General features: G+C 40.4%; 4 protein-coding genes across 5 annotated transcripts; 1 reads left to right on the forward strand and 3 right to left on the reverse strand.

The window, feature by feature from the left end:
- Window positions 1-799: 799 nt before the first annotated feature.
- bnip4 (BCL2 interacting protein 4) lies at window positions 800-3553 on the reverse strand. The gene is made up of 6 exons (XM_034551900.1): window positions 3418-3553; window positions 2936-3104; window positions 2799-2856; window positions 2512-2618; window positions 1931-2080; window positions 800-1278 (listed from the first exon to the last, which is right to left on the reverse strand). Exons 1-6 carry the CDS (start codon window positions 3458-3460, stop codon window positions 1236-1238), a joined length of 570 nt encoding a protein of 189 aa, XP_034407791.1. The 5' UTR covers window positions 3461-3553; the 3' UTR covers window positions 800-1235.
- Window positions 3554-10472: 6919 nt separating this feature from the next.
- Window positions 10473-11645, reverse strand: LOC117744186 (alpha-2A adrenergic receptor-like). The gene has a single exon (XM_034552344.1). It carries the CDS (start codon window positions 11643-11645, stop codon window positions 10473-10475), a length of 1173 nt encoding a protein of 390 aa, XP_034408235.1.
- Window positions 11646-13119: 1474 nt separating this feature from the next.
- Window positions 13120-17445, forward strand: smndc1 (survival motor neuron domain containing 1). 2 transcript variants are annotated; one of them, XM_034552697.1, is made up of 6 exons: window positions 13120-13209; window positions 13707-13826; window positions 14830-14972; window positions 15539-15700; window positions 16570-16723; window positions 16837-17445. In XM_034552697.1, the coding sequence occupies exons 2-6, from the start codon at window positions 13707-13709 to the stop codon at window positions 16972-16974; spliced, it is 717 nt and encodes a 238-aa protein (XP_034408588.1). In that variant the 5' UTR covers window positions 13120-13209; the 3' UTR covers window positions 16975-17445. The 2 variants fall into 2 exon arrangements, with proteins under 2 accessions (XP_034408588.1, XP_034408587.1); XM_034552696.1 differs by having other exon boundaries at window positions 13170-13303.
- A 198-nt stretch (window positions 17446-17643) lies between these two features.
- Window positions 17644-25729, reverse strand: LOC117744006 (max-interacting protein 1-like). Its single transcript, XM_034552053.1, has 6 exons — window positions 25315-25729; window positions 24069-24171; window positions 23748-23777; window positions 22024-22138; window positions 19783-19954; window positions 17644-19625 (listed from the first exon to the last, which is right to left on the reverse strand). Exons 1-6 carry the CDS (start codon window positions 25541-25543, stop codon window positions 19462-19464), a joined length of 813 nt encoding a protein of 270 aa, XP_034407944.1. The 5' UTR covers window positions 25544-25729; the 3' UTR covers window positions 17644-19461.
- Between the last annotated feature and the right edge of the window lie 610 nt (window positions 25730-26339).

Below are 26339 nucleotides of genomic sequence, written 5' to 3' on the forward strand. Positions count from 1 at the left end.
AAGTATGTATTAAAACATGTTTATTGCTTTGCATGTTTTTATGTTGTAGAGAGGTGGAAACATGTCCAGTCACACCACTGTCTTTGAGCAGATCTCAAGCAAGCTTGTTATGGAAATACGATTTGGGGCTACTGGTTTCGGGAACTACTGTTGGAGGCAACTGATGATGTGTTTGTATCGAGATTACTTTCTAGTTTTTGACCATGTGTTTGGATGCAGGCTGGAAACTACATGGCACATGGTGGGGCCCAAGACACTGGGAATCTGCAGCCTTAATACCCACTTCTATCAGTGACCGCTACAAGTTATGTCCCCAAACGTTTTACAAACCTCATGTGCATTATTTGTAAATCCTATTTTATAGAGTTATGTCCTCCGTATACTGCTGCTATATGTGGCTGTCTATGAAAACACAAAGGAGGAAAATTGCACACCATACAGTTTATGATAGAGTGCCTCCTAATCATGTAATAGTAGAACATTCAGACAGGCCTCATACATGTGTCCTTATTGATTTACTAGGGATGTCACCCAAATTTGAACCACGTATTTTAAAATGTGGATCTTATCTCCGTAGTTGTGAATGCAGAAATGAAGGTTGACTACACAACATATACTGATGACATTAAAACAAACACATGCATTGTTTTTGTCCATTGATTCCTAACATGGTGGCAATGTATTCACTTGTTTATTATTTTGACCAAAGTTAAATAAAATTTTAATTGTGTTCATCTGCATGTGGTTCTTTACATGTTTCTAGGTGTGAACTGGCTTATGAATCAGTCAGGGCCAGATGTGTATTTTCAACTTTTATTTTGCATTGGATGAACACAGTGGACCATATCCGTGCTTAATAATGCTCAAAACACTTTTCAAAGCTGATTAAAAAATAAAATCATTTGATACATCATTTGAAATCAAAAAGTGATTTCTCACCGCAAAACGAGAAAGGCAAAAGGCGTGCACTAAAGTTCCCTAACTTGCAGATTGAAGGAGCAGGAAGCAGCGGAACGGTCATCCCCAGGCCAGACGCCACAGCTGGGAGCAGAGGATTGGTCACTGTTGTGTTCTGGAGCAGACGCCACGACACAGCAATGGAAGATCCACGCTTGTGTGAGCTAAATGTGGACCGCGTCACATGACCACATCTCCTTCGGTCATCAGAAGGTCCCACTTTAAGGCATGCATCGATGGTCACATCAAGGTGTCGCAACACACCACCATCCTCCTACTCAGTAGGTGTTGTGGGAGGTCAGACGCTTCCCGATATATATCCTGAAGGAAGAGACAAACGCGTGAAGTAAGATGGTGCTGGGATCAAAATATACAACCTTTTATCGTTTACCCACTAAGTCTGAGACACTGAACATGAGGAAACCGTATAGGTTGCCACTGCCCTCTGGATATTTAGGTTTTGTATTTTGTTGTGGTAAAATGTTCTATTTGATTCTACATGTTAGAGGTTCATAGAAGTAAGAGCAATGTTTATGAATGGCATAGTACAGATGTCTATACAACTGTTGCTTCACCAGCAAACAACTGGACTGGGATCTATCACTCTCAAATTGATTGACAGGCCATTTAATTCAGAGACTAACACTCGATAACCACTAAATTATTCACGTTGTGTTGGTGCTGTTAAAGATCGTTTTGCATCAGCAGTGTTTATAAACAGGAGGAAAACATTTCTATTGTTGTATGATCATTTGAAAAATACCAAATGCATTTTTTATTAAATCTGTATGTCAAATGTTTCCATTATTTATATGAAGATACATCAATTAAATCTGGTCAACAAATCTGTGGCTTTAAACATTCTTTTAAGGATCCCTCTGTAATTTCCTCCAAAGGTTCTCATTGAATGTTTTTATTCTTATTTTTGAGATACTGTAATTGCCAGAGTTAGAGATTAAATCATGTTGCTTACCCTAAGCCAACAGCAAGTATGTGAGAAATGATTAATGAAGGAAGGAAAAGCTTCAGAAAGTCAGCAGAGAGAACGCCTCCCTTCTTCATGACGCTGGTGTTCCTAATGCTGAGCGAGGTCGAGCGCTTAGGGTACTTCAGCAGGAACTCCCTGTGGAGGAGCACATTAATGTTTCACCGTTTTGAATACATTAAAATCAACGAGTGCCGGTCGAATGTCAGACTGCTCGCGCAGACATCTTTTTTTCATTCTTACAATTACAAATCACGGATGTAAAGTAAATATACGTTTAAGCTAATGTGTGTAAAATATTAGTACAATAGAGTTAACCATTTCCTATTTCCGTGAGCTCCAGCATCACTCTAATGACTACCCACTCTGTAATCATTACTCCCTGTGTTTCTATTGGTATTGATTACACGTGCAGCCAAGTGGGGCAAAGTCATCAGCTATTTCTGACACATTTTGGTCTTAAATCTCGTAATAATTACGTTGACTAAAACAGCACCACTGAAATTACAAAACAAATCCTACCCAATACTGAGAGTTACCTATCGCTAATTAGTGGGGGCTATACATACTTTGGTGGATTATTCTCAGGTCGACTGGACAAGTCCCTGATCCAGTCAGCGTTGTTCTTCATCGCGTTCTCTACTTCACGTCTTCTTTCTTGGAAGTCTTCATCTGACTAAAAAGACAAATTCAGAATCAGAAATCAGAATGATTTATTAGCCAAGTACATTGCGCATAGGCCTACAAAGAATTTGTGAAAGGTGAAAAACAATAAACATAGACAAAGAATAAAAATAGAAAAATAGACTTGGATAATAGATTTGGATACAGTCCCAAGTGGTTCTAACAAATATACCTGTGAGCTGTTCTCTGAGCCTCTCCACAGTAGAAGGGGGGTCTGGGCTCTCAGCGGGCTGTCGTGAGGAAGACAACACACTCTTTTGGTCATTTCAGACACACATATATGATTTTCCCCCCCCCCCACACACGAACCTGTTGCACTGAGAGCTTCCCCTGGAGCTGCTCCTGCCCGACTCGTGCTGCGCGTCCAGCAGCATTTTCTCCACGTCACCCTCCTCCTGCACGGACGTGAAGATTCGCTCCTGGCTCCCGTGATGGCCGGTGCTCTGAGAGCCACTGAAATGCAGCTCCACCCAGGAACCTTAAATCAAAAGACACGTAGTCTCAACACAGGCGATTGAAGCGACAGCACAATACACAGACACGGACGTGGCCTTGAAGGCACCATTTCGGATGACGACGGAGCCTCGTGAACTAACTGGGCCACCGGGGTTGTCCACTTTGTGGTCTCTGCGGGGTCCAATAGTGTAACGTTGAGCAGGCCGAGATACATCGACTGTTAAGCTCAGCCTTAACGTAAACAAGCGTGATCTAACGTCACCGTGTGTTTTCTGAACTATTGGCTTCTCGGTAGTTTAAACACCGGGGAGCCACGCGCCGTTCTCGTCGCTTACCTTGCAAACTCTCGTCCGACGACATGTTCTTTTGGAGCGACATGGCACGCGGCGTTCGAGGGTGAAATCTCTTGTCAACTGCTGGAGCTCCAGCTACCACAATAACAATGACGCAATATTATGTTTTTCTACAATGTGATTGGCTCGCGCAGACCGAGGTCGGCTCTGCCACCCGAGAGCGTGCGCGTGCCCCGGAACACGCTTCTTTCCACGACCTCAATAAACACGAGTGGCAAGTTTCATCATATTAGGTTTGTTTCACAACATGATGTTTACTCCCGAGAGAGACTGCACGTGGTTGTTTATTTAACATTTTGTTTGAATCGTACTTATTATAGCCCCCCCTCCACACTCATGCACATGGCCAGCAAGTTAAAATGTGCTCTGGTCAATCTGTACATATACTACATTATACATCTATATTATTTGTCTCTGTGCTCTATTGATCAGTGTCCAATAGTCCCTATCTGTGATTTAATGTACGCTTTCTGGTTTAGAGTTGGTTTGCGTCCTTACCCGATAAACATAGAAGGATATTCACCAAGAAAAACCTCATACTGAGTCTCCATTGACGGACTGATTGTTTGCTAGCATGGAGATTGATATGACTCATCTTGCAAAATTCAATTATTTCTACAACTGAGAGGGCTTTTTGTTGTCTTTCCTGGCAGACCATGTCTGGAATACTTTGAGCTTATAGGTCACTTCAACACAGAGATGGTTAATCACGAAAAAAAAGTTTGCATTGTAGTTATCCAACATAAAAATCAGGGAAGCACAAACAAGCGTTGTTCATTAAATTCCTTTTGGTGCGGCGTCAGGGTTTTGTTTTGCTATTCATCTTTTTAATTTTCTATCATTATCTCCAGGGTATATTCAGAAGCACATTTTCCTATTTTGTCACATGTATTGAGAGAGCAGTAAATTCATTATTAGGGTATTATTTTCAGCTCTGTTTAATATACAACATACAATATGACAACATCAGGGATGTTGAATGAATGAACAGTGCATACGTCTATGTTGCTCAATAATAACTAAATTAACATTTATGGAAACATACACAAAAAATAATTTGTCATAGGTAATATCTCAAATATTATTATATTCTGTTGGTGTAAGTTGTTTATATTTTCATGTAGTGCTGTCAGAATGTATGATGGATGCAATATTGGCTGTAATTTTGTTAAGTGTTATGAATGTTGGGATCTGCTTCACATCCCAGCTCTCATTACAAAAAGCCTCTCACCAGATGGCGTATGAACCAGAATGGATGCATTTTCAATGTTATGATATCTCTCCATTGCTTGGATGAGCTATTTGCCTTTTCAAGTGTGCCACATGACTTGCTTTATTTAGATTTCACACATAATCTGATTAATATATTAAATAACAACAAAAACAGGAAAAACGTACTTTGCCACATTTCTGTACTCACACAAACAATGTTTGAGTTTTAGAAGAAAAAAGCCAAAGCAACTCAAAACGGTATAGAGGAAAGACACGGAAAACAAATGCTGCCCAAAACCCCAAGGAAGGAAGTCCCCCCCCCCCCCCGACCCCACTTATGGCCATTAAATTAAACCAGAATTTACCATCTGGAAGTCTATCACTGATCACCACAGATAATCTACCATTATCAGACTTCATGTCTTAGAGCACAAGAAAGTCACATCCTGTTTTCAAGATAGAGAAATAATTAATAAAGTAAAACTCAAAAGGTAAAAGGAAATATACTATGGGTACCATATGATGCCATTGCCAGAATGAGGAGTACAGTAATCATGGTACAACATGACACACAAGAACAAATTAAAACTACAGATATATACACACACACACACACACACACACACACACAACAATAAAGTAACAGGTGAATACTTGAAGGCACCACTTAAGAGGTGAATATGTACAGGATGTACATATTCATATCAGTTTAGAGCCATCTACCTGATGTTTTTGGTCAGAGATACGTTGTGTTGGTGTCCAGCGCTCTGTAGCCCCTCAGAGGGGAGAAGTTGGAACACGTTGTGCAGAGTGTGGAGGGATGCAGTGATGTTGCCAGTCTGGATGGAGGCAGGCTGGCACCAGCTAATCCTGTCCTGTTTGGTGGCTGATCCAAACCACACCGTGATGGATGAAGATGGAGAACACATACTGGATCAAGTGATACAAATATTAATCAAAATAAAGAAACATATACCTTTTTTTATTTACTTTATTTATATTAATCTTATTTACATGTAAAGCATGCTCTCCTTATACATCAATGGGGATCGAACCCTTCGTACTCAAGTACCGTTAGTGTAAGCCACATTTTTCACTTCCGGCTGCCATCTTTTTTAAACAGCTTGGGGAAAACAACTAACGTTCGCAGGTGAGCGTTAATGTGTAAAAACTAGCTAGCTAACGCTAGTGAAGGAAAGGGAACCCTGTTAATACAAATCAATAACAACACGAGGCGCCAAGTAGTAGGCCAATCATACATATGTCAAAAAGAAGGAATCAGTTGCTATTTAGACATATTATAATCACTACTCTTCAGAATTATAATTTGGTCATTTGTAATTTGGTTACCAAAGTGGAACCACTCAAATATCCACTCCTATGCTTTAAAAAAGCTATTAGAGACCCGTGAAGCTGGAACCCAAACAGCACTTAACTGTCCCCAAAGGTGAAACTAAACCCATAAAATTAAATTGAAAATATAATTTCTTTGCAGAATATTTAAGCCTGAGCACAATCAAAAACATCTCAAAAAAGTATCTTGCTTAGATTGCCTTTTATTCATGTTGTTATAGAAATGTAGCCATACATAATCGATATCTTCTGTCTTTTAAATCTTTCATTTACTAATATATGGTATATTATCTTACCTGGAAAATTGATGTCATCAGCAAACATGGCGAAAAAAATGTACAACCATTACTGACGCCCTTAGAAATAAAAAATTGATACTGCGAGTAATAACCTTGGATATTGATTCCACTCTATCTGCATAATGTGGCCATGTCATGTTTTCATTTCAAATAGTAATCATGTTGTCTAACTTATGATTTATCCACGTCAGTAGTCAGTAGGTGTGCCTTGTTGCCCGAGAACAGTCAAAAAGAGCTCAACACATTGTTGACACCCTTGAAGTGGATGACAACGGAAAAGCCGTGAGCCCAGAGAGATGTCCTGGTTGAAGTGGTACTACTTGCTCTTTCTGAGGGATGCATTCGTGTCCACAACAGCTGGCTGGTGAGGACAGATAAAGTACAAGCCGAGTAAACTTGATCAGGAGTTGGCGTTTACTCTATGTGTGTAGAGCCGACATCATCCAAGAAAATGTCGTGGGTGGGGGCGGGGGTGCTGTGCAGAATTTTGTGCACGGGGAGGAGAGTACGTCAGACTGGAATTGGATATGATCGATAGCACAGACAGGACAAGATGGCTAAGGAAGAATTATGGTGTCCGGAGCAGGAGATTTGCAATTTAATGTGGTATCAATGAGCATTCGCTGCAGAGCATATAAAGCATGAGTTTCACGGGGGAAGAGGAGCTCTGCTTTTGATGGTGATGAGCAAGAAGAAGTGTCTAATCATATTAGATTTTTACTCACTGTGTCATATTTCTAAAGTCTCTCAAGATAAATTAACTAATATTCATCCCATTGCCCATTCTTTTTCTTCTCTCTCTCTCTCTCTCTCTCTCTCTCTCTCACACATACCCGCACACTTCCCCACATTCACACTTATACCGAAAGGCACTCGTTGTTACTGGAAGATCAGAATTACCTGGAATACAGATTTAGTTGTTTATTAAAATAACAACTTCAGAAATAGTTTTTAATAAGCTCAAAATGAAAAGATAATTTGTGTTGTATATGTGGACGCAAGAGAAGGTAAAATATGATTAAACCTAATTATGTATGAGTAAAGAGTATGTTGGCTGACCCAAAGAATGAACTTCCGTTTGTTGATACATCTGATATATTTAGTAAATTCCACATCATCCCAATGCGCTTTGGCTCTCTTAACTCCCAGCGAGGTCCTCGTTCCCCCGGGGTCTCCTTGAGCCCCTTCCGAACAAGGATGTTTTGCTTTTTCAATGAGCTAAGAAAATATAGGCTGAAGATAACCTTTAAAATCCTAAGCACTCATAACACAAATTCCTTTCTCAAGGACCGGAAAAGAAAATAAAGAAAAGAAAAGAAGGCCTGGCCAGTCATTCAGAAAATACCAATACTTTCAGTTTTCATCTTCTGCATACTTGGACGACTAGAAATATTCTAATTAAATACATTACACACATTCAAAAACTATGGTTTAAAACAAGACAATTTATTTGGAGTAAAATGCCCCCTGCAGATGCGATGGTGAGCAGAGTAGAGAAAGTAACAGTGATTGCATGAGGCAAATTAAACAGGATCTTTCAGCTGCCTACATCCATCACAACATTATTTGATTACCTCACATCCTTATCAATTTAAGGAGAGGGGAAGTAATGCATGCCCCAGAGTGCATGATGCATTGGGCTCAATCCATAATGAATGACCCAACATTCAATTAAAAACACTCTGTTCATCACTTTGATTTAGAGATGTCAGTTTGGTCTTGATGCCTCTGTCTGACTCGGTGGAATCCTCACTTGACAATCTCTATCTCTGGGATGGAGTCGGTTCTCTTTGGTCTTTAATCCGCTCGCCTCTTTAAGATGCACGACGAGCAGCTTTAAACAGCACCTATTGAGCTGGAGGCGGGAGAAATAAGAACGGAATAAAAGAAAGGAATTGACTGACTGGGAAGCTGTGTGCAAGTTGTGGGAACGCCAGCCAGAAGCAGCTTATAAAGCATAGTTTTACAAGCATCGGTGTCAGCAACATAAATTATGATGTTCTGAAGTGGCCTTTAGAGGGGGAAATAAATCATTATCTGCAGACAGCGAAAGTGGACGTGTGCGACGCTGGGAATAGTAACCAACTGTTTACAGTTTGTAACCAACCGGCATTTAAAGAGATGTGAGTGAGGCCGAGACAAAACGTCACTGAAACATTCAGTAACACGTGATTAATTCAATAGGTCGCCGATGCTTTTGTGGTTTCCATTAAACAAGCTAATCACGAGATATTGCCTCTGGTGATTACATTGTTTCATTAGTCTTTACTGTAATGATTATTTTGACATTGAATCTCTATTGCTTGGAGAGTATGGGCCTTAAACATTTACTGTATGCATCCTGTTATCCTGTCATTTTAACTCATTTTAAAGGATGCGTTTCGATTACAATGGTTGCACTTTAATCTCCAAAGACATATTGATGTGCCATCGATAAGAGCCAAGAAGAAATATTCTAAGGGCTGTCTTGCAAATATTTTAAGCTACTAAATGTTACATAATGTGGATTGCTAAGTATTTGAATGTGAATTGCTACTTCTGTTAGAATATCCCCAAAACAATAAACATATATTTAAGTTTTAACAATTTTTTCCGTACAGTTTCAACATAATGATATCGGTTGTCAGCGTCAGTCCTAACTTCATATTGATTGAAGAACTTTTCCAAAACAGCTTTATCTTGCATAGCTTCTCAAATACCAATGTTGTCTAATATTTCTTGTGTCAGATTGTTCGTGGGAACTTTAGTAGCAATACAGTGAGTCTGTGGTTTGCCATTTAGGATATGCTGTATTTTAAGACTCAGAGACATGGTTGAACCCAAACATGTGTACCACAGGAATCTCAAAACACCAGAGTCCCAGAGAGCAAGTCATGGGAATCACTATGTTATTTACTGTCTATACGATAGGTGGCTGGTAGAAATGTTTGCTAAGTTAACGCAATTATGGACGGTGCATTGACTTTATTTCAGGTTCACAGACTGATAGAGGTCCACAAGTATGTTTGTTGAAGAAAAGTGGATATAAAAAAGGTCATAGGGCTGTTAACAGTGTGCTAAAAATGAAAAGAGATGGGGAATGCTGATAGCGGACCAAGTGTAGAAGAACACCACATTTATAAGCTTGTGTGGATATTAATTAACCTTGCTGCAGCCAATCATATCTCCATTGCTGAATGTTTTTTTGTTTGACTCCAGGGGATGATTTAATGCTGATATGAAGGGCTATATAATTCATGATAAACTCCATTCAATATTGTTCTGCCACTTGTACCTCCTAGGCGTAATTTCCTTGTCATATAGTTATCATGTTCTCGTGCTTGTTATGAGAGAAGGAGATTGTTGGGGGTATGTGGATAATGTATTTTTCCTGTGCTCTTGCTATTGAACAAAGATTATTATATTTAGTTAGTTAATCTACTTTCCTAAATTTGTCATTGTTATGTCCAATTACAGAGCGAGAGAGGCATTCCTTCTGAATAATATTCATCATTTTGGCATTTTGGCATTCCTCTTGCAGGATAATTACTGTCATGAGAACATGATTGAGCTTTCCATCATAATCAAATAATTGGCCCTGTTTGTTTACAAACTATTGACCTTTCAGTGGATTGCAGTATTCGTAGCAGATGGCACAACCAACCTGAGTATAATGTTTCTTGTGCTACAATATGGTCTATCAATTGGAAAGGTTGATCAATGAAGGGTGATAGTCTGAGACGTGAGCCCTAGTGGTCTGCCTTTATGTTACAAACATTGATATTATTATTATTAAATCGGTCATTCTTTATAGCCTTTTAAAGTCTAAAGAATCAGTACCCAAGAGAGATGATATCTGATACATTTAACCGTGGTTACAAATGAACACATACGTGTAGAAAATGTATCATCCATGTTGTCACAAATGTGCAATGTGAACTCACAGGTTGTCACCGTGTAACACCAGCTGTTAAACAAAGTGCACATTAGATCGCTGTTGCATGATTTAATGTTACAAACATCTACCGATGTGGAAGCACACTAAATGTTAAAACACTAAAGCAAAACATGCTACATTCCACATTTTTTCACTTTTCATATCTTTTCGCGTTATATTTCCACAGCTGATAAGGAGCCTGTATATTGATGGCCAAAATGCTGTTTTCCAAATGTATACATAAAAAATCTTATGTATTAACCCCTTCTGTCCCTTTTACAAAGGATCTTTTGAAACGACCTCCTGAAGTCATTATTGAATATCGTGTATATAACGGGATTTAGTGAGCTATTGCAGTAACCAAACCAGAAGAACATTTTGAACAATGTCTCTGGGACACAGCAGGTGTCACACACAGCGGTGAGTGTGTATGTGAAGAAAAAGGGGAACCAGCAAAGAACAAACACTCCCATCACCACAGCCAGAACAAATGTGAAGCGCCTCTCTCTGTACTGCCGTCCTGTCCACTTGCTCACTCTCACGCAGGGCTGCGCCTCTGGCTTTGGAGAGGTTTCTCCAGGCTTCTCCTGGGCCACTTTAGTTGTCTGTACGCCCCTCATCTTCTTCAGGGAGCAAAGGATGGTTTCATTCCCATCAGACGAGGAGGGATCTTCCTCCACGTCGAGCCCATTGATATCTCGACCACCTTTTCTTTCCAGAGGGTCGTGGCCACACTTTGTGTCTTCGGGATTGCGACATTCTCTCTGCCTTTCACCTGGCTGGGCTCTCGTTCTTTTCTTGGCAATCTGGTATATCCGAACATACACCATGATCATGATGAGGCAGGGTGCGAAGAAAGAGGCAGTGCTGGAGAATATGATGTACCATTTCTCCTCACTGATTTTACATTTAGGGCTATCTTCTTTACCCTCGTCCTTTTTCATTGTGAGGAGCGGAGGGAATGAAATGATCGCCGCCAGTACCCAAACTATGAAGACCGTGCGTTTAATCCTGCGCGGTGTCCTCCTCAGGTTGTACTCAATTGCTTGAGAGACGGACCAGTATCTGTCCAGGCTGATGGCACACAGGTGAACGATGGATGAGGTGCAGAAGAGCACATCCAAAGCCAGGTAGATTTCGCACCACACTTTACCAAAGTACCAGTTACCCATCAGTTCATTCGCTAAAGAGAATGGCATCACTGAGGTGGCGACCAGAATGTCTGCACATGCCAAAGAGACTAAGAACAAGTTCTGTGGTGCTCTCAGGGCTCGGCTCGTGATCACAGCGATGACTACCATTACATTTCCAAACACAGTTAGCAGGATGAGGATGCCCACAAGGATCGTTAAAGGCACAGAGGTCTGCACTGTGTAAAGGTTCCTGTCAGGCAAGGTCTCATTTCCGCTGGTGAAGTTAGGGCAACCCATCAGGATGAGTTGTGGTGCCGATGACTACGTCCAAAGAGTGCTCTTTTAGGAGGTTTGGAAGCTGTGCTTGCCAGCAGTCTATTAATATCATCCATTCAAGAACACGGCATCAGAGAATTGAGTCTTTTCATTTTGCCCACTGGAAGATTTTGTTGAAGAAATCTCTGCTTCTTTCCTCTTTGTCTGTAAGAGACAACAACAGAGAAAAACAATGAGAAATGTGTTTGCAGATCAAAAAGAGAAAGATATTGAAAGAAATAAGGGACATTTGTTTCATTCCCAGTTTCCCGCATGAGATTATTTGAAAGATGTATCTATTCTTCATCCACCAACATTTTAGGATAGAAATGTTCATAAAACAGACTTACATTGCAGACAGTCCTGGCTCAGGGAGATCTTGTCATCTGTTGTGACTGAAGTGGAGAGCACGTTGTTTTATAGGCTTGATCTGGCGCTGAGGATGTGTGATGCTGACTCCTCTTCAGTGAGCTCGGGAATGGGCGGAGTTCATCCGCTGCTGGAGCTTTAAAAGCAATTTTGTGTTGCTCTCCAACCCTATAACCACTGGCTGATTATGACATTAACAACATTTTTGATTTATAGATGTAATATCTGTAGTTTATTAAATTACAGGGGATTAAGAGCACACTCTTGATGGTTTTGCAGTTCTACTTTATGAGCAAAATGTTCGGATATATCCAGAAAGAAAAATAGCTTGAAATAAATCCTGCATCTAGAGGATTGGAACAATTTACTGATGAGATTAATCACTCATAGTGCAAGAGAAAGAGCAGTTTATTAACTGACATAAAGATTTCAGCTAGACATAATTTGCTTTCCCAATAACAAAGTAGAATAAATCAAAACGAATACACTGAGACATTTTGTGTATTTGATAGACAAATATAATCATTCTTCTCAACTACTATGCACAGTATGACATATGTAAGCAAGATTTAATGTATAATTTGCAATGCTGTATGTGTGCCAGATTATAAAATACGCTGAGGATTTTGCTTGTGGTAGCGTGTGATGATTGTGACAAAATGCAAAAGAAAAGTCATTGAGCATGCATTACTAGATATGGGGTGTAGCATCTCTATGCTCGGGTGTAGCATCTCTATGCTACACCCGAGTCATCTGACATCCAGATTAAGGTACAGAGTATGATATGATTTGTTGTGGCACAATGATTTATAGAGCAGCGTGATCCATGGCTGTGGTTCCCAACCTTTTTTTTCTTCTTATGATTATGCATTTCTCTTCATGTAAACACAGAAACTTCATGCTGCTCCACAGTCAGACTCAGCAACCGCAACCACAACCCATACGGTATGGCTACAGTTGCATGAGACACAGCAGAGTCTCATACGTCCATGTTAATTATAGCTAGTAAGTTACATATCAGCATAGTTAAATGAAAAGCAAACTAAAGAGATGCGCATGCATGGTGCCGCTGGGGACACTAACGAGCATCTCTTGACGACTTGATGTGATCTTGCGTGTTATCGCGAGAAAGTCTATTGCGGACTTCCGATTGGATATTTGTGTACGGCAGGAAAAGGTACTGTTGTTCTTTTCAGCGGTCGGTTTGGCAAATAGTCGACAAGAGATTTGGATGCCTGCTGTATTTGACGGTCAAGAGCATTTATACCGAGGTATGATTCACAGTGACCCGCTGTCGTTTTGTGATAAACCTCCGCCGTTTGTTTCTATCTTTAACGTCGCCGTCGTACGTAACATCTCCGTCGACGTAAGAGGCCGAGGGATATAGCTAACAGCTAAGCTAACCTTCTTAGCGTGAAGCTAATGTTGTCACATACCGTTATGTCAGGGTTTTTCTTCAACGTTAGGTTTGAATGGGCACGGTTTCCCCCACTTAGTGTGCACGGTTTCGCATGCATTGTACTACACGAGCAATTTCTGGGCTTCTATTATTGCTAATTTAAAATGTAATATGTTTATGTAGCTTCTCGGACGTGCTAATGCAGCTAACGTTAAGTGGACCTGTCGTTAGCCGAATTTACGAGAAAACGCTCTTCTTTTTTTCTCAACACACAGATGTCGGACGACTTGGTGAAACAGTTGAGTAGCTACAAAGCCCAGCTACAGCAAGTAGAAGTTGCTTTATCTACCGACCAAGAAAATGAAGACCTCCTTAAACTCCAGAAAGACTTGCAGGTTTGTGTGAATGGGTTTCATTGAAACGATTTCCATTGAAGATGTGTATTCGTCATTGCTGGATTTGTATAGAAGGACATAAAGGCCATAATACTTTTAGTTTTTTATAAGTAACTAATCATCTGATCGTTGCTTTTAACCACTACTGAACCCAATGCTGAAAATATAATACTTCTAGGGACTAAGTATTACTTATAGTTAAAATATAAACCGGACTTTTATTACCATGTAACCAATATAAGAGGTGCAAATAAATATGTACTTAATGGGTTTAATTCAATTGGTCGATTATGTACATGTAACGTTAAAGATGACTATATACTGTATACACGGCATACAGGATTTATATAAGATACAATTTTTCTTTATTAGTCCCACAGCAGGAACATCTGCAGTATTACAGCAGCAAAGGGTATATCTAGTACAACAGGCATTTGTGAAAAAAAAACGTTTATACGAATGAAGTAAATAAAAAATAGGACATAATCAGACTAAATGAGTTCACATTATTGCATGTATGAAATGTTGATATTGCACAGTAGAGTACATTGATAGTGATAGATGCTTTGTACATATTGAAACTATTTGTCCATTAAAAACTGTAAAAGCAAAACTAATCAAATCCGTAAGGCCTTTCTTTGCATCCTTGCAGGATAATTTTCTAGAATTGTGAAATATATATTCTTACATTTTTGGAATATAGGTAATCATTAATGAGCAAATGGGATTTTGTTTTTTTCCTCTCCATATTCACAGTTTAAGTGTTCTGTTAGTATTGATATGATGTATCATGAGCATTTTACAACTTACCTGTCTAGATGGCTTACTCTGGATAGTGAGGCATGTTGCAAAGGGTCCCCACAGTGCTTTATTTAAGGATAGCCAAAACACTGATAATATCGCATTCCCACCTATTACCATTGTCACTTTTCCAAGCAGACTTTTACAGAGGGGGAAACTTGCCGACACTTCCCATGACCATTTGATTGCATTTCTTCTCCAGGAAGTCATTGATTTGACAAAAGACCTCCTGACCTCACAGCCCACTGAAAGTTCTTCCAGTACCAACGGCTCAGCCACTGTACCCCAGAAGCATGGCTGGAAAGTGGGGGACAGCTGTATGGCTGTTTGGAAACGGGACGGACAGTGAGTATCACCAGCCTCTTCTGATGAAAATAAATAATGCAAATGCATGCCTTCTTCGTGCATCTTAAATAATGCACAAACTGCTCATATCGTATGTCAGCTTTTCAGAAAGATTGTTATAAAAACCTACTTGGAACAACTTTTAAAAGTAGAGCACAGTTTTGGCTCTCTATTGTATAAAAGAAGCCTGAGACTGGCTAGGTATGGATTCAATCCCATGCTGCAAATGTTACACATTTGTCCTAGACAACTGGGCCCAGGAGATGCTCTGGAACCGATGTTTGTTTTCTGAAGAAACTTGCAGCATGTTTTTTGTCCTGCAATGCATTGCCAAAAACAAGTGACAAGACGAGCAGTTGCCATTTTAGTTTCATGCATGTTTGAATTTAAGGCGAGTACAGAAGTATATACCTGTGGTAAATTGTTATAGAAAGAATATCCAAAAGTAATATATTGCACAGTTTCATTCATCATTAGTATTATATATTGTTTTAAACATTGCTAATTAGGTAGAGCTTGAGTATTTGGCTCATACTCACCTGCTTACAGACGTGATTCTTTGACAGGGTGTATGAGGCTGAGATTGAGGAGATAGACCGGGAAAACGGCACTGCAGCCGTTACCTTCGCTGGCTATGGAAATGCTGAAGTGATTCCGCTGCAGAACCTCAAAGAACCAGAGGAGGGCAAGCGTAACAACGAGGACGGGAGTCTAAAGCCAAAATCAAAGTATGAACACACACTGCTTTCATTCTGCTTCTTAACATTTTAAGGAAAATATATTGGGATTCAAATTACACTTCACATGTGCCTCCAGTTTATTAAAGTAGTCACCGTTTTTGTCTCGGGCGGACCTTAGTTAGCACCAGTGAGTGGGGTGGGGTTCAGTAAACGCTTTACTGGGCCCTCCACATATTACCTTGTGTTGATATGGGTCCGTTTGATGTTCAAGATGTATTTGCACAGTAGATGATTGCCAGTTTTCGACTTCATATTGACAAACAAACCAGGCCTGGAGTAAATAAATCCCATGCTGATTTTTTTTATTTGTCGTCTGAAAAAGATATTTTAACAGGAATAATTGGGATTCTGGAGAAATCTCTTTCACTATCCACCAAAATCTGTTTCTTTTCACTTTGGGTTAACAATTTTGAAATACAGTTTCAGAATCATGCAATCATCTTAACACCTTGCTTTATTAACCATTGCTGGTTGGAAATTACATATTTCCCCTAGAACCCCAAATTAACATTTAATGCGCAACATCAACAGTGCCTCCATTTAGTTTTTGTGTAGACACATTTTCAAAATGAGCAGTTTAATTTTTCTCCACAAAGAAAGACACTTTATATGCACATACTAAGTGAGGAGACCCCTAGCGTACCCTCTTTTAGCATATATTTACTCATATTCAATACTTTAGTTCATACAGTACTATAGCTGCATATTTTTTGTTCTGGTGCCAACACTGCATTTTCCCTCTTAGTTATACCGTATGATGGGTTCGCTAGTGTTATTTAATATTTCTTGTTTGTCATTGTATGTGTACATCGTAGACAGAATTAATATGCATTTCTCTTCCTTGTCTGTCTTTCTAGGAAAGAGCAGATAGCAGAGCAGAGAGAGTATAAGAAGAAGAAAGCTCAGAAGAAGGTTCTGAGGATGAAGGAATTGGAGCAAGAGAGGGAGGAACAAAAGTCAAAGTGGCAACAGTTCAACAACAAAGCCTACTCAAAGAACAAGAAAGGACAGGTACTTTTTTTTTTTTTTTTTAAATAATGTTTTTCATAGATGTGTTTGGTTATTCAATAGTACATTTTTTTATATATTTTGTCTATGTTGAAACCCCCTTTTTTTCTCTCTAGGTAAAGAGGAGTATATTTGCATCTCCAGAAAGCGTCAATGGGAAGGTGGGAGTGGGAACTTGTGGTATTGCAGACAAGCCAATGACCGAGTACAACGACACGTCAAAATACAACGTCAGACATCTAATGCCACAATGACCTGATATATTCTGTGTATAATAATCCACTGTGTACAAGCTGTATCGGTGCATTTCCATTGTGTTTCTACAAAATGTATGTTTCTCAAGTAAAGAATGGAATTGCTTGTGCGCCATTGTTTGAAATATTGATGTAGTTTTCTTATATACCATGTAGGTACAACAACAAAAGAATCCAAACAGGGGTTAGAACAAGGTCACCAGTTATGCAAGAACAGGCTGTGGCGTTGTAGAAAGGCCGTAGAGTTTGATGTGTGTCCAGATTCCTCTGAGGCCATTACCTGCGAAGAGGAGTCTAAATATACACCAGCAGATTTGTTTTGTAAATTTGAAGTTGGTTTTTAAATACGGACCCATTGTTGGGGGGGGGGGGGTCTGAATGTCAATAATGGAGTTGTTTTGACATGGCTGAATTTATGTTTTAATATGTGTATATAACAGTGAAATAAACATTGTTTTGTTTTCATTTTGAGATCGTTTCCACCTCATTTTGACTGGTTTTACATTATCATTGTATTGCTGCTGTCAGGTCCTGTAGGTGGCAGTAAAGACATGTAGCATTATTAATAACTAATAGCATTTTGCAACTGTTAAGAAAACTCAATGTGATTATTGATGGTAGGTGTAGTGAGGAAAAAAAGACATTGATGTTTGGGTGGTAGAGGTTTATTAAGATTCCAGGGACAGTTATCAGGAACTGTAAGACTGACTAGGAGGGGACCAGCAGCATGTTTTGCAGAAAAGTCACCTTGGATTGCTGATTAACACACGAGAAAACATTCTGGGGTGTGCTTTAACATACTTCCTGAACAAAAGTCTTTTTCATAGTGCATTTTATAGATTCCCAAACAGGTTGGGGGGGGAGACCTGTAACAAGGAACTTTGTGCAAGAGACATACCCATGTTAAGACACAATTTGGTGGTGATCTCCTTAGAACTTGGACCAAAAAAAAGCATTTGAATGGTCATATTGAAATGTCTTATTTGGTTTCATGGACTCTTAACAGGTCAGCAGTGCAATTATGTGTCCAAAATACATATCATTAGTAATGGGAAGTCTCCAAATGTCAAGGATTTGAACTTGTTCTTTTTATGCTACGATACATAAATGATAGTGTTAAAACATTGAAGTATAAATCAAAATGGGTATTCTGTAGTGTTTATGTTCATGCTACAGACATTTAAGACTTGTCAATCCAAAGCACATTACAACATGATAGCTACATTCAATACACATGCACCATAGCTTCTTTTTTTCTTCTTTTAAAAAAAATCACAATCGTTTTTTTTCCTACTGAATATTAAAATTGATTACTACTTGGGCAAGTGTTTAACTAGCAAACTGCAATTTGGTGTTGGACGGACAGAATAGTGTGTTAAACACAACCAACATTACAGTTGTGATGAAAGTAGACGCTTTATTGCTGACAAGTACGGGATAGCGTGTTACTGTCCAAATCAAATGTAAAGATGTCATTGTTTCAACAAAACCTGAAGCGATGCATTAAAACCTTCGGTTGGGCTTAAATTTCTTGTCAAGTAATTTGGTAAACTATTTTTTTTAAAACAACGTGAAGAAAAACTAACAGCAGAGGTTTTTTTCTTCTTTCTTTCTTTTCAAGCATCACCAAATACCTAGCTACAGAAAAATTAAATATACCAAAAATAAATACTATAATCATATGCAAAATAAATTAGAATAACAAGGGTGGACCGCACCACCTGTTTGGATACAACTGGATTTCAGTCAAGAGAAGGGACGCCACGTGGATCAGTGATGGGTGTGCGTCTTAAAGCAAAGGGTCTAGGAGTTTTAAGAAACATGTTGGAATGCAGACACTGTAGCCCTTGCCACTGGCTTGCACACTGTCGAGAAGTGCCATCTGGATATATTATCCAGAGAAAAAGGGCAATGTTATTACAAGGCAAATGGAGCAAACGTTCACAATGTTGAGCTTCTAGCTGGTGTTGCGTTTTTAGTGTGTGTGTTTTTCTTTTTTTTTGCTGGTTTCGGAGGATGAACTTCACTAAAAAGGTAGAGTTCCCCCTTCAGTGTTGGACACTGGTGCGTGGGTCCTCTACGGGGTCAGTATTGAGTGCAGGTATGGTTGATTCAAGCTGGTAATGGGTTAAGGGACATTCAGGTAATTGGTTTAAGTCAACTCTGAAAATGAAGAAGCTCTGTATTGCCAGAGAAGTTAAATTGGAGGCTGTAAAATGTCGTGTAAAATGTTTCAGACTGATGTGGAGGAGCCCCGTGGCTTTTGGAAGGAGAGTGTTGAACTTAAGGCTGGTTCTCATGGGGGGGGGGGGGAGGAGAGAGGAGATGGAGTAGACATTTCATTTGTCAGGTAAAGATGGGATCGAGGCTGGTTCTTCTTATGGAGACAGGTAACCCTACACTGTAAAGGGAGAATGGAGCTGCCGGCTGGTACTGGTGAGAGCCATAAAGGACTGCAGCCGAGAAGTAAACATATAGGCTGGTGCTTCAAGCGGAGAAGGCCAGTTTTAGACTGCATGTGGAGTAGCCCTCATCACTGGCGGAGCTCTGCCGGCTGCTGTGGTCATCCAGGTCACTTGCACCACTGGTGCTTACGCTGTCCATTTCTCCATGGGAGAACTCAGTGCTTTCGACATCAACTTGAATCTCCTCTGCACACAAATAAAAAGCTAATTAAATACAGATTACTTTTCTGAGTCATGCAAGTACAAATACTTGAAATTGTGCTTGCCTTAGTGTATATGGTGACAAACCCTAATGATGCTACAAAGTGTGCCCTTGGGTGAAAGCTCTGATTAGGACACTGACCTCTGTCGGACTCGGAGTGGTCAGAGTCCATGTGGGAGCCCTGGCTGTCCGTACGGACCCGGTCCCGGTCTCCATGAGTCTGCAGCTGGGATAGCTGCCTCTGCAGGTGCCTCTGTTCCCTCTCTAAGGTCTCCAGCTGGTGCAGACTCCTCCGGTCCATCTCTTCAAGTTTCTAAATAAGAGGGAAAATGCCGAAGAGTTTATTGTGTTGTTGTGTAACGATTATCTCGAAGATCGGCGTGCGCGGATCCCAAGTGCCTCATTTGGTGTTCACATGAATTATGTAGCGTTGAATCACACCGATATGAATCCAGCTCTCGAGATGTTCTTCATGATTAACATGCTATATGCATGAGAGGATGGTGAACTTGTCTTGTGTTCAGTGAAGTGATGATAATATGTTTGCCGTCAAATGGGACGTTCTAATGAAATATTCAACACAAGGACTGCAAGTTGCCGGTTGGATTCCAGAGGAGTAGCTGGCATCATGTGTGCGGTGAATATAAGTGAAATATGACTGGAGAGTTGCTTCATGGGTATACAAATGAACATAAAGGTTGTTTGGCAGGAATATTAATTATTTGCCTTCTCAGCTCTAATTTATTTGTTCAAGCTGGATTTTGGTTAATTTCCAACAACACACACAATCGGCTTACATAAATAATGTCTAACAAGCTAACAAATAAACAAAGTCCTCAAGAGGCACTATGAACATCTGTAATCCAATCACTTCACCCCACTTCGTGCCATAAATATAAAAAAGCGGATGTACGCTGCAATAGTAGCATATTTATAAGTACTAACATTTATATGCGAGCCAGTTGTTGAGCAAGATTTACTGCTGGTGAAAAAAAAACAACGTACGCTTCTGTCGTGGCATTTGTTCAGCTAGATATACCAACACAAATGATCACTGATTACAAGTTGACAAATAGATAGGATGTTTGTGGAATGAATACTGATTTGGGATATTTTTATGGAATTTAGGGAGTTTTTGCTGCCTGCAGCCGTGAGCTTCGTGTGGCTCTGGCTCCACCCCCTTTTGCTCTCACAACCTCTGGTGCCAAAAATACAACACAGCCACATTTCCTGGACTTTAAAACAAGCATGTCCAGAGTCAATAGTTGAGATCATACTGGAGGTACTTTATCTATTACCCCCCCGCTGTAATACACTCCCACACACTGTTGCCAGGATTGCTTTCATATTGCAGCCCTCAATCATCCCTCAAAGGCTTCCCACAGCTGGAGCCGTATCTGGCTTAGACTGAAGCCATCAAGGGAGCCAAAGTATAGTCTTGGATGCTCTGCGGCTACTGGGCCATCGGTGCGGTCCAGACAATCTCCGTGGCCGGTTCAGGCAGGCAGCTCCATCACGAGGACTGATCCGGTGCTCTGAAGATTAATCAAGTATGTGCACTATTCACATTATCCTGTAGTGTGAAAGACACACAATCTAATCAAACACTCGATAAGGCTCGAATAAGGCTGTTGCTGAGACCATAGTGTCTTTAAGGGCAGCTCCTCTAATGGTGCTGACTGGATGGACACCCCTAACTTATCTATGGCTGTACATAGTCAAAGCCATATCTCATTTAACCACGTTTAATGTGACTTTAGCACCAATATTGTATCCGCTTTCCAATCATTATGCGTGTGCTCTCTTAACCTTTATAGAAGACATGCAACTGAGCCAAAAAGATCAAAGAAGAGGTAGAAAATGTTATGTCTTTGTTGAACTAATGCACCTAGAAATGTGTTAGAATTTCAAAGTTCAAATGGATTTCAGGCTAAATCTAAATACTGAGCAGCATGTGTCGACAGATAGCGCTGGGCAGTGAAGTATCACCGCATCTTGGCCACCAAGAGGGAGAGTTAAGAGACTAAAATACAATGTTCTTCTTCTTAAAAAACAAAAAACAGGAATCCGCCTATTGACTAGTGAGGCTTTTGTAAACCATCGCTATGGATTCACATTCGGACTCACACAGGGATCAAGTGTGCGCTAGATGCCTCCCCGTGTACATCAAAGTCATCCTCTGTAGTCCTGCAGATCCATATCTGCTGTCAATAGGACATCAGCTGTTGTTCCACTCAACAGTGAAAGAAGAGTACAATGAAGCAACGGGAGCAGTATGTAAATATGTTGACGTTATTACTTTTGAGCACACACACACACACACACACGTACAGAATTCAGCCCTTAATCCCGTGGTGGTACAACACTACAGGGCTACCACACCTTGATATGTGCTTTGGCCTTGTTCAGCAGTCCTAGTGTGGTGTGCCGACTGCTTTCTGGTCCCAGAGGGATGAGGGACTTCAACCTCTCCAAACACAGGCGGAGATGTGCTCGTCTGCGGGAGGAGACGTAATCAAGACGTGTCATTTCTCTTTCGAGTGAGCATGCAAGGCGTAATGTGCATTATACAACCATTATTCATGTCAAAAAGATAAATTTCCAGACTAATGTATAATTGTCCTCTACACAGATTGTGATTAAGTCAGATTATAATATTTCCTCCCTGTCCAATTTGATTACAGTAACAGTTAAAGCAAACTACTATGTGATCGGTCTTGATCAAGTCTAATTCTGATAGGCTAGCATGAATCCATGTGTGATGAACAATGTAACCGTCAAGATATATTTAGGTACTCGATTTATCTGTTTATCCATTTTGCTAATTAGCCACGCCATCTGACTCTTTTGCAATTACGTATGGATCTGTCTGGCCCCAGATTTAAAAGCTGCTGAGGTCAGCTCGTACTGTTTCTGATCCACCGAGGCCTCTGGGCCTGCGGATGCAGACCAAATGCAGACACTGGCAGAGGACACTCACTCCCCATTCAAATAATGTAGTCAGATGTAGGTCAAGTTGTGATGTCAGCCCTTCTCTCTGCATTGGCCACCATTTTGTGATATGAAATAGCCCATTATAAAATAATCCTTGCTCTTGAAGATGCTCTCAGTGCATCACACTCTCAAACCAAGACTTTCACACACACACACACACACACACACACACACACACACACACACACACACACACACACACACACACACACACACACACACACACACACACACACACACACACACACACACACACACACACACACACACACACACACACACACACACACACACACACACACACACACACACACACACACACACACACACACACACACACACACACACACACACACACACACACACACACACACACACACACACACACACACGCCTTGCTTTTGAGGATTAACTGGGCATTTAATTTTATGACAAATGTGTCCTGCTCAGAGCGGCTGCCTTATCCTGTATCCATAGCATTACAAGCTGCTGTTAAATCTGCAGCTGAGATTCTCTCAGGAAGGAGCCCTGTTGTCTGGAAGCAGACGTTTCCCCTTTGCTGACTGGGGGAAACGTCTGCGTGTCCTGGATGGACAGTGCTGCTACTGAGGCTGTACTACGCCTCCCTTTTATTTGCCTTGAACAATGCACACTGCCATCATACACACCAGGTGTATTTCCAAGTTGTTGTTGAAGTCCTGTGATGATAATGAGCTGATTTATGGGCCTGCGGTGCATCTCATTTTTAAATGGTATGCACCAAGATATGCAAACATGGCAGAGTGGAGAAAGCGTGTGGTCTATCAGCTTGAAGCTCCATTTTGAGACAGCTGGCTCAGGAGATAGACTCTCTGTGTGCCTCATTTAGTTCAAATGCTCCGGTCTTTCTCTCCTTCTTCTGTATGGCTTTTGCACGTCACTTGTTATGCATATATAGTTATTGAAGTAAGATAGCAATGAAAATGCAAGATTACCGCCTAGTCTCAACATTTCCCTATTTTTATTTTGTTCCTGTTTAATGTCTCTTAATACCTCTGAGTGTACTCTTCACTTTTCAGTACTTTTCTCATGAACATACATACACATGACCTCTTTAATTTTGTTGTACTCACCTATTTTTTTCCAGTTCATTGTGTGCTGACCTGTTGAAATCATAAATATATAAACAAAACTGTTCTACATGCCTTAATGATGCAAAATACAACATATTCTACCAAATCCAATTGTTGTAAACGATTTGCAATGGTGCCGTAATCGTGCTATACCATCATGCTGATAAGTGATCATACGAAGTACATAATGATTTCACTATTGTTTTATCAGGAAGTATTTCAAATGTCTTTTGTCATCCATACATAAATGAAGAACAACATCACATTCACATCTGCTGTGTTTAGCTTAATTCAAGGACCGTTTGCAAGACATTGACCTACCTATTGTTAATATTGTCCAATTTCCTGTTCTTGAATTTACGCTGTTTCTGATGATGTGCAGTCTGGGTTTCAGGGTACGTCGAAGCATACCCGTGCTCACATTCTGGTAATGAAAAAAGATCGAGAGGATTAAAAATAGCATAGCAGTTTCTACAAATGTGCGACAAGCAAAAGGCTTCAGAGGGCTTAGATTTGCATGATGGATGTGACCTTATTTGACCTGAATTCCAAATTACATTTAAATGTGTGGCCAGTGGCCACCCTGGAATTAAACTGAACATAATTAAATAGAAAGACAACCCTTCTTAGAAAATATTAATATACATACATGTATTGTGTTTTTTTAACACACACACACACACACACACACACACACACACACACACTTCTAGTCTAGTTTTCTTAGGGTTGCTTATAAACGCCTACAGTTCCCATGAGCCCAGCTTCACAGTAACACGCGACGCCAGGCTTGAACCTGCGTGTGATTGGCTGTCTCCTGTGACTCCTGCTCTGGGAACATGCGTGTCGACCAATGAAAACTTTACAATTTGTTCCATGTGGAAACCATGTGAACAACACATACAAGGAAGCAGCAGCTGCTTCTGCAAATGAGAGGTGGGCTTTGAATTGAACATGTTTAGAGGAAATAAACTCTAAATCGCAGTTACTACATGTAAGAGGTTCCTCGAATGGGATATTCTTTTGAAGAGAATACGATATTTAAAAGTGATATAAGCGAGAAAGGAGCTGCGATCGACGAAGATTTAAAGAAAAAATAGGAAATCGGAAGTCTCAAACATCATAAATATCTAGGCAATATAAAATAACCTACATGAGCACATATGCAAACCTATTTAAAAATATATATATATATATATATAATGAATGAACCGTGCTTACTCAATGAAGGCTCCCATGGTCGGCAAAAGAAAATAATAATAATAAAATGTTAATGGGAGCAGAAGATAATTTAGCTCAAGGCTATTGTTGCAATATAATCAGTCTCTGGCGATGCAATTTCTTTCCGAATTAAAACAAAATGTAGGCAACCACGCGACCTCCTTTAAATGGATGATGTGCTGTAAGTGTAAGGTCGATTTAAAGTCCAGTTTCCCCGCAGCAGGTGAACTATCACCGGCTGCTCTCGGGCCAGCTCATCTGTCCGCTGCGCGTCTTTTGTCGCCTTCGCCTTCTATTGTTGTCTGCTCGGCGCGTTACGTGTTAATAATACCCCGTGTTTACTTACTTCCGTTGCTCTTCTCGACATTTTCTATGTAATTTGCGGCATCGAGCAGCACTTGCACGTTCTTCATGAAAGTGCCGATTTGGTCCATTGCGGAACATTTGGAGTATAAAACGTCGCTGAGAGAATAGTCGGACAATTCTCCGAAATCTTGCTGGTCCATGAACGCGTCAGACTCCGACGGAGCCTCTTCGGGTTTCAGCTCGCTGTGCTGTCGCATGTACTTTACCATTTTCACTTTAGGCTCTCTTTTTTTTTTGTTGGGGTTGGGGGGGGGCTTTGACAAATAGGCGGCGGTGGAATTGCTCTCCTTGTCCCGTCTGTGCACTGAGCCGATGACTGAAATGAACTAGGCTCGATGGAATTGCAGTCCTTAGCCTCAGCCACTTGCCCTACTTGGTGGATAATCCCTCCCACTAACGCATGCACATTGCATTCATTGTCAACCTTGCCATAATAAATCCTCATTATCAATACTGCAGGAGAGGAATAAATAGCTCACGCGATGCCTGCTTTTCTTTTTGTAACTTTGTAAATAATTATGACCTATAGCTAAGAGCCGCCTCGCTTTGTGAACAGACTTCATAAACCTGGATATTGGAGACATAGGGGGAAGGGGGTTGGTGTCTCGTGTGGTATACTCTTGAGTTGGTTTGATTCCCAAAGTTCATATTTACATGATTTCAGAGTTAGTTTGAGGTTATTTGTGTGAGATCATTTAGTTTCCCCCTATAGTTCCTGGTTTCCCCCTCCGCTTCTCCAGGTGTGTTGTATAATTCTCCAGAGCTAAATCAATCTAAGATCACATCGAGATAACAAGAACATAATAAACCAGTGTATATATATATACCAGTATAGTTTTTTGTCAGACTGAGCCATCTGCTGGAGCTGCTTCAGTTCAATAGCATTTACCTGGTAGTGAAAGTAACCCTGATCTTTAAAGTTTCCTCAGATTACATCACAATTGGGTTTACTTCTTGCTTTTCCACTTCTGTTGTCCCTTGTGACTGATTAAGAAGTCATTCTTT

The sequence above is a fragment of the Cyclopterus lumpus genome, chromosome 15 (genome assembly GCF_009769545.1).
Source record: "Cyclopterus lumpus isolate fCycLum1 chromosome 15, fCycLum1.pri, whole genome shotgun sequence".
Taxonomy (NCBI): Eukaryota; Metazoa; Chordata; class Actinopteri; order Perciformes; family Cyclopteridae; genus Cyclopterus; species Cyclopterus lumpus.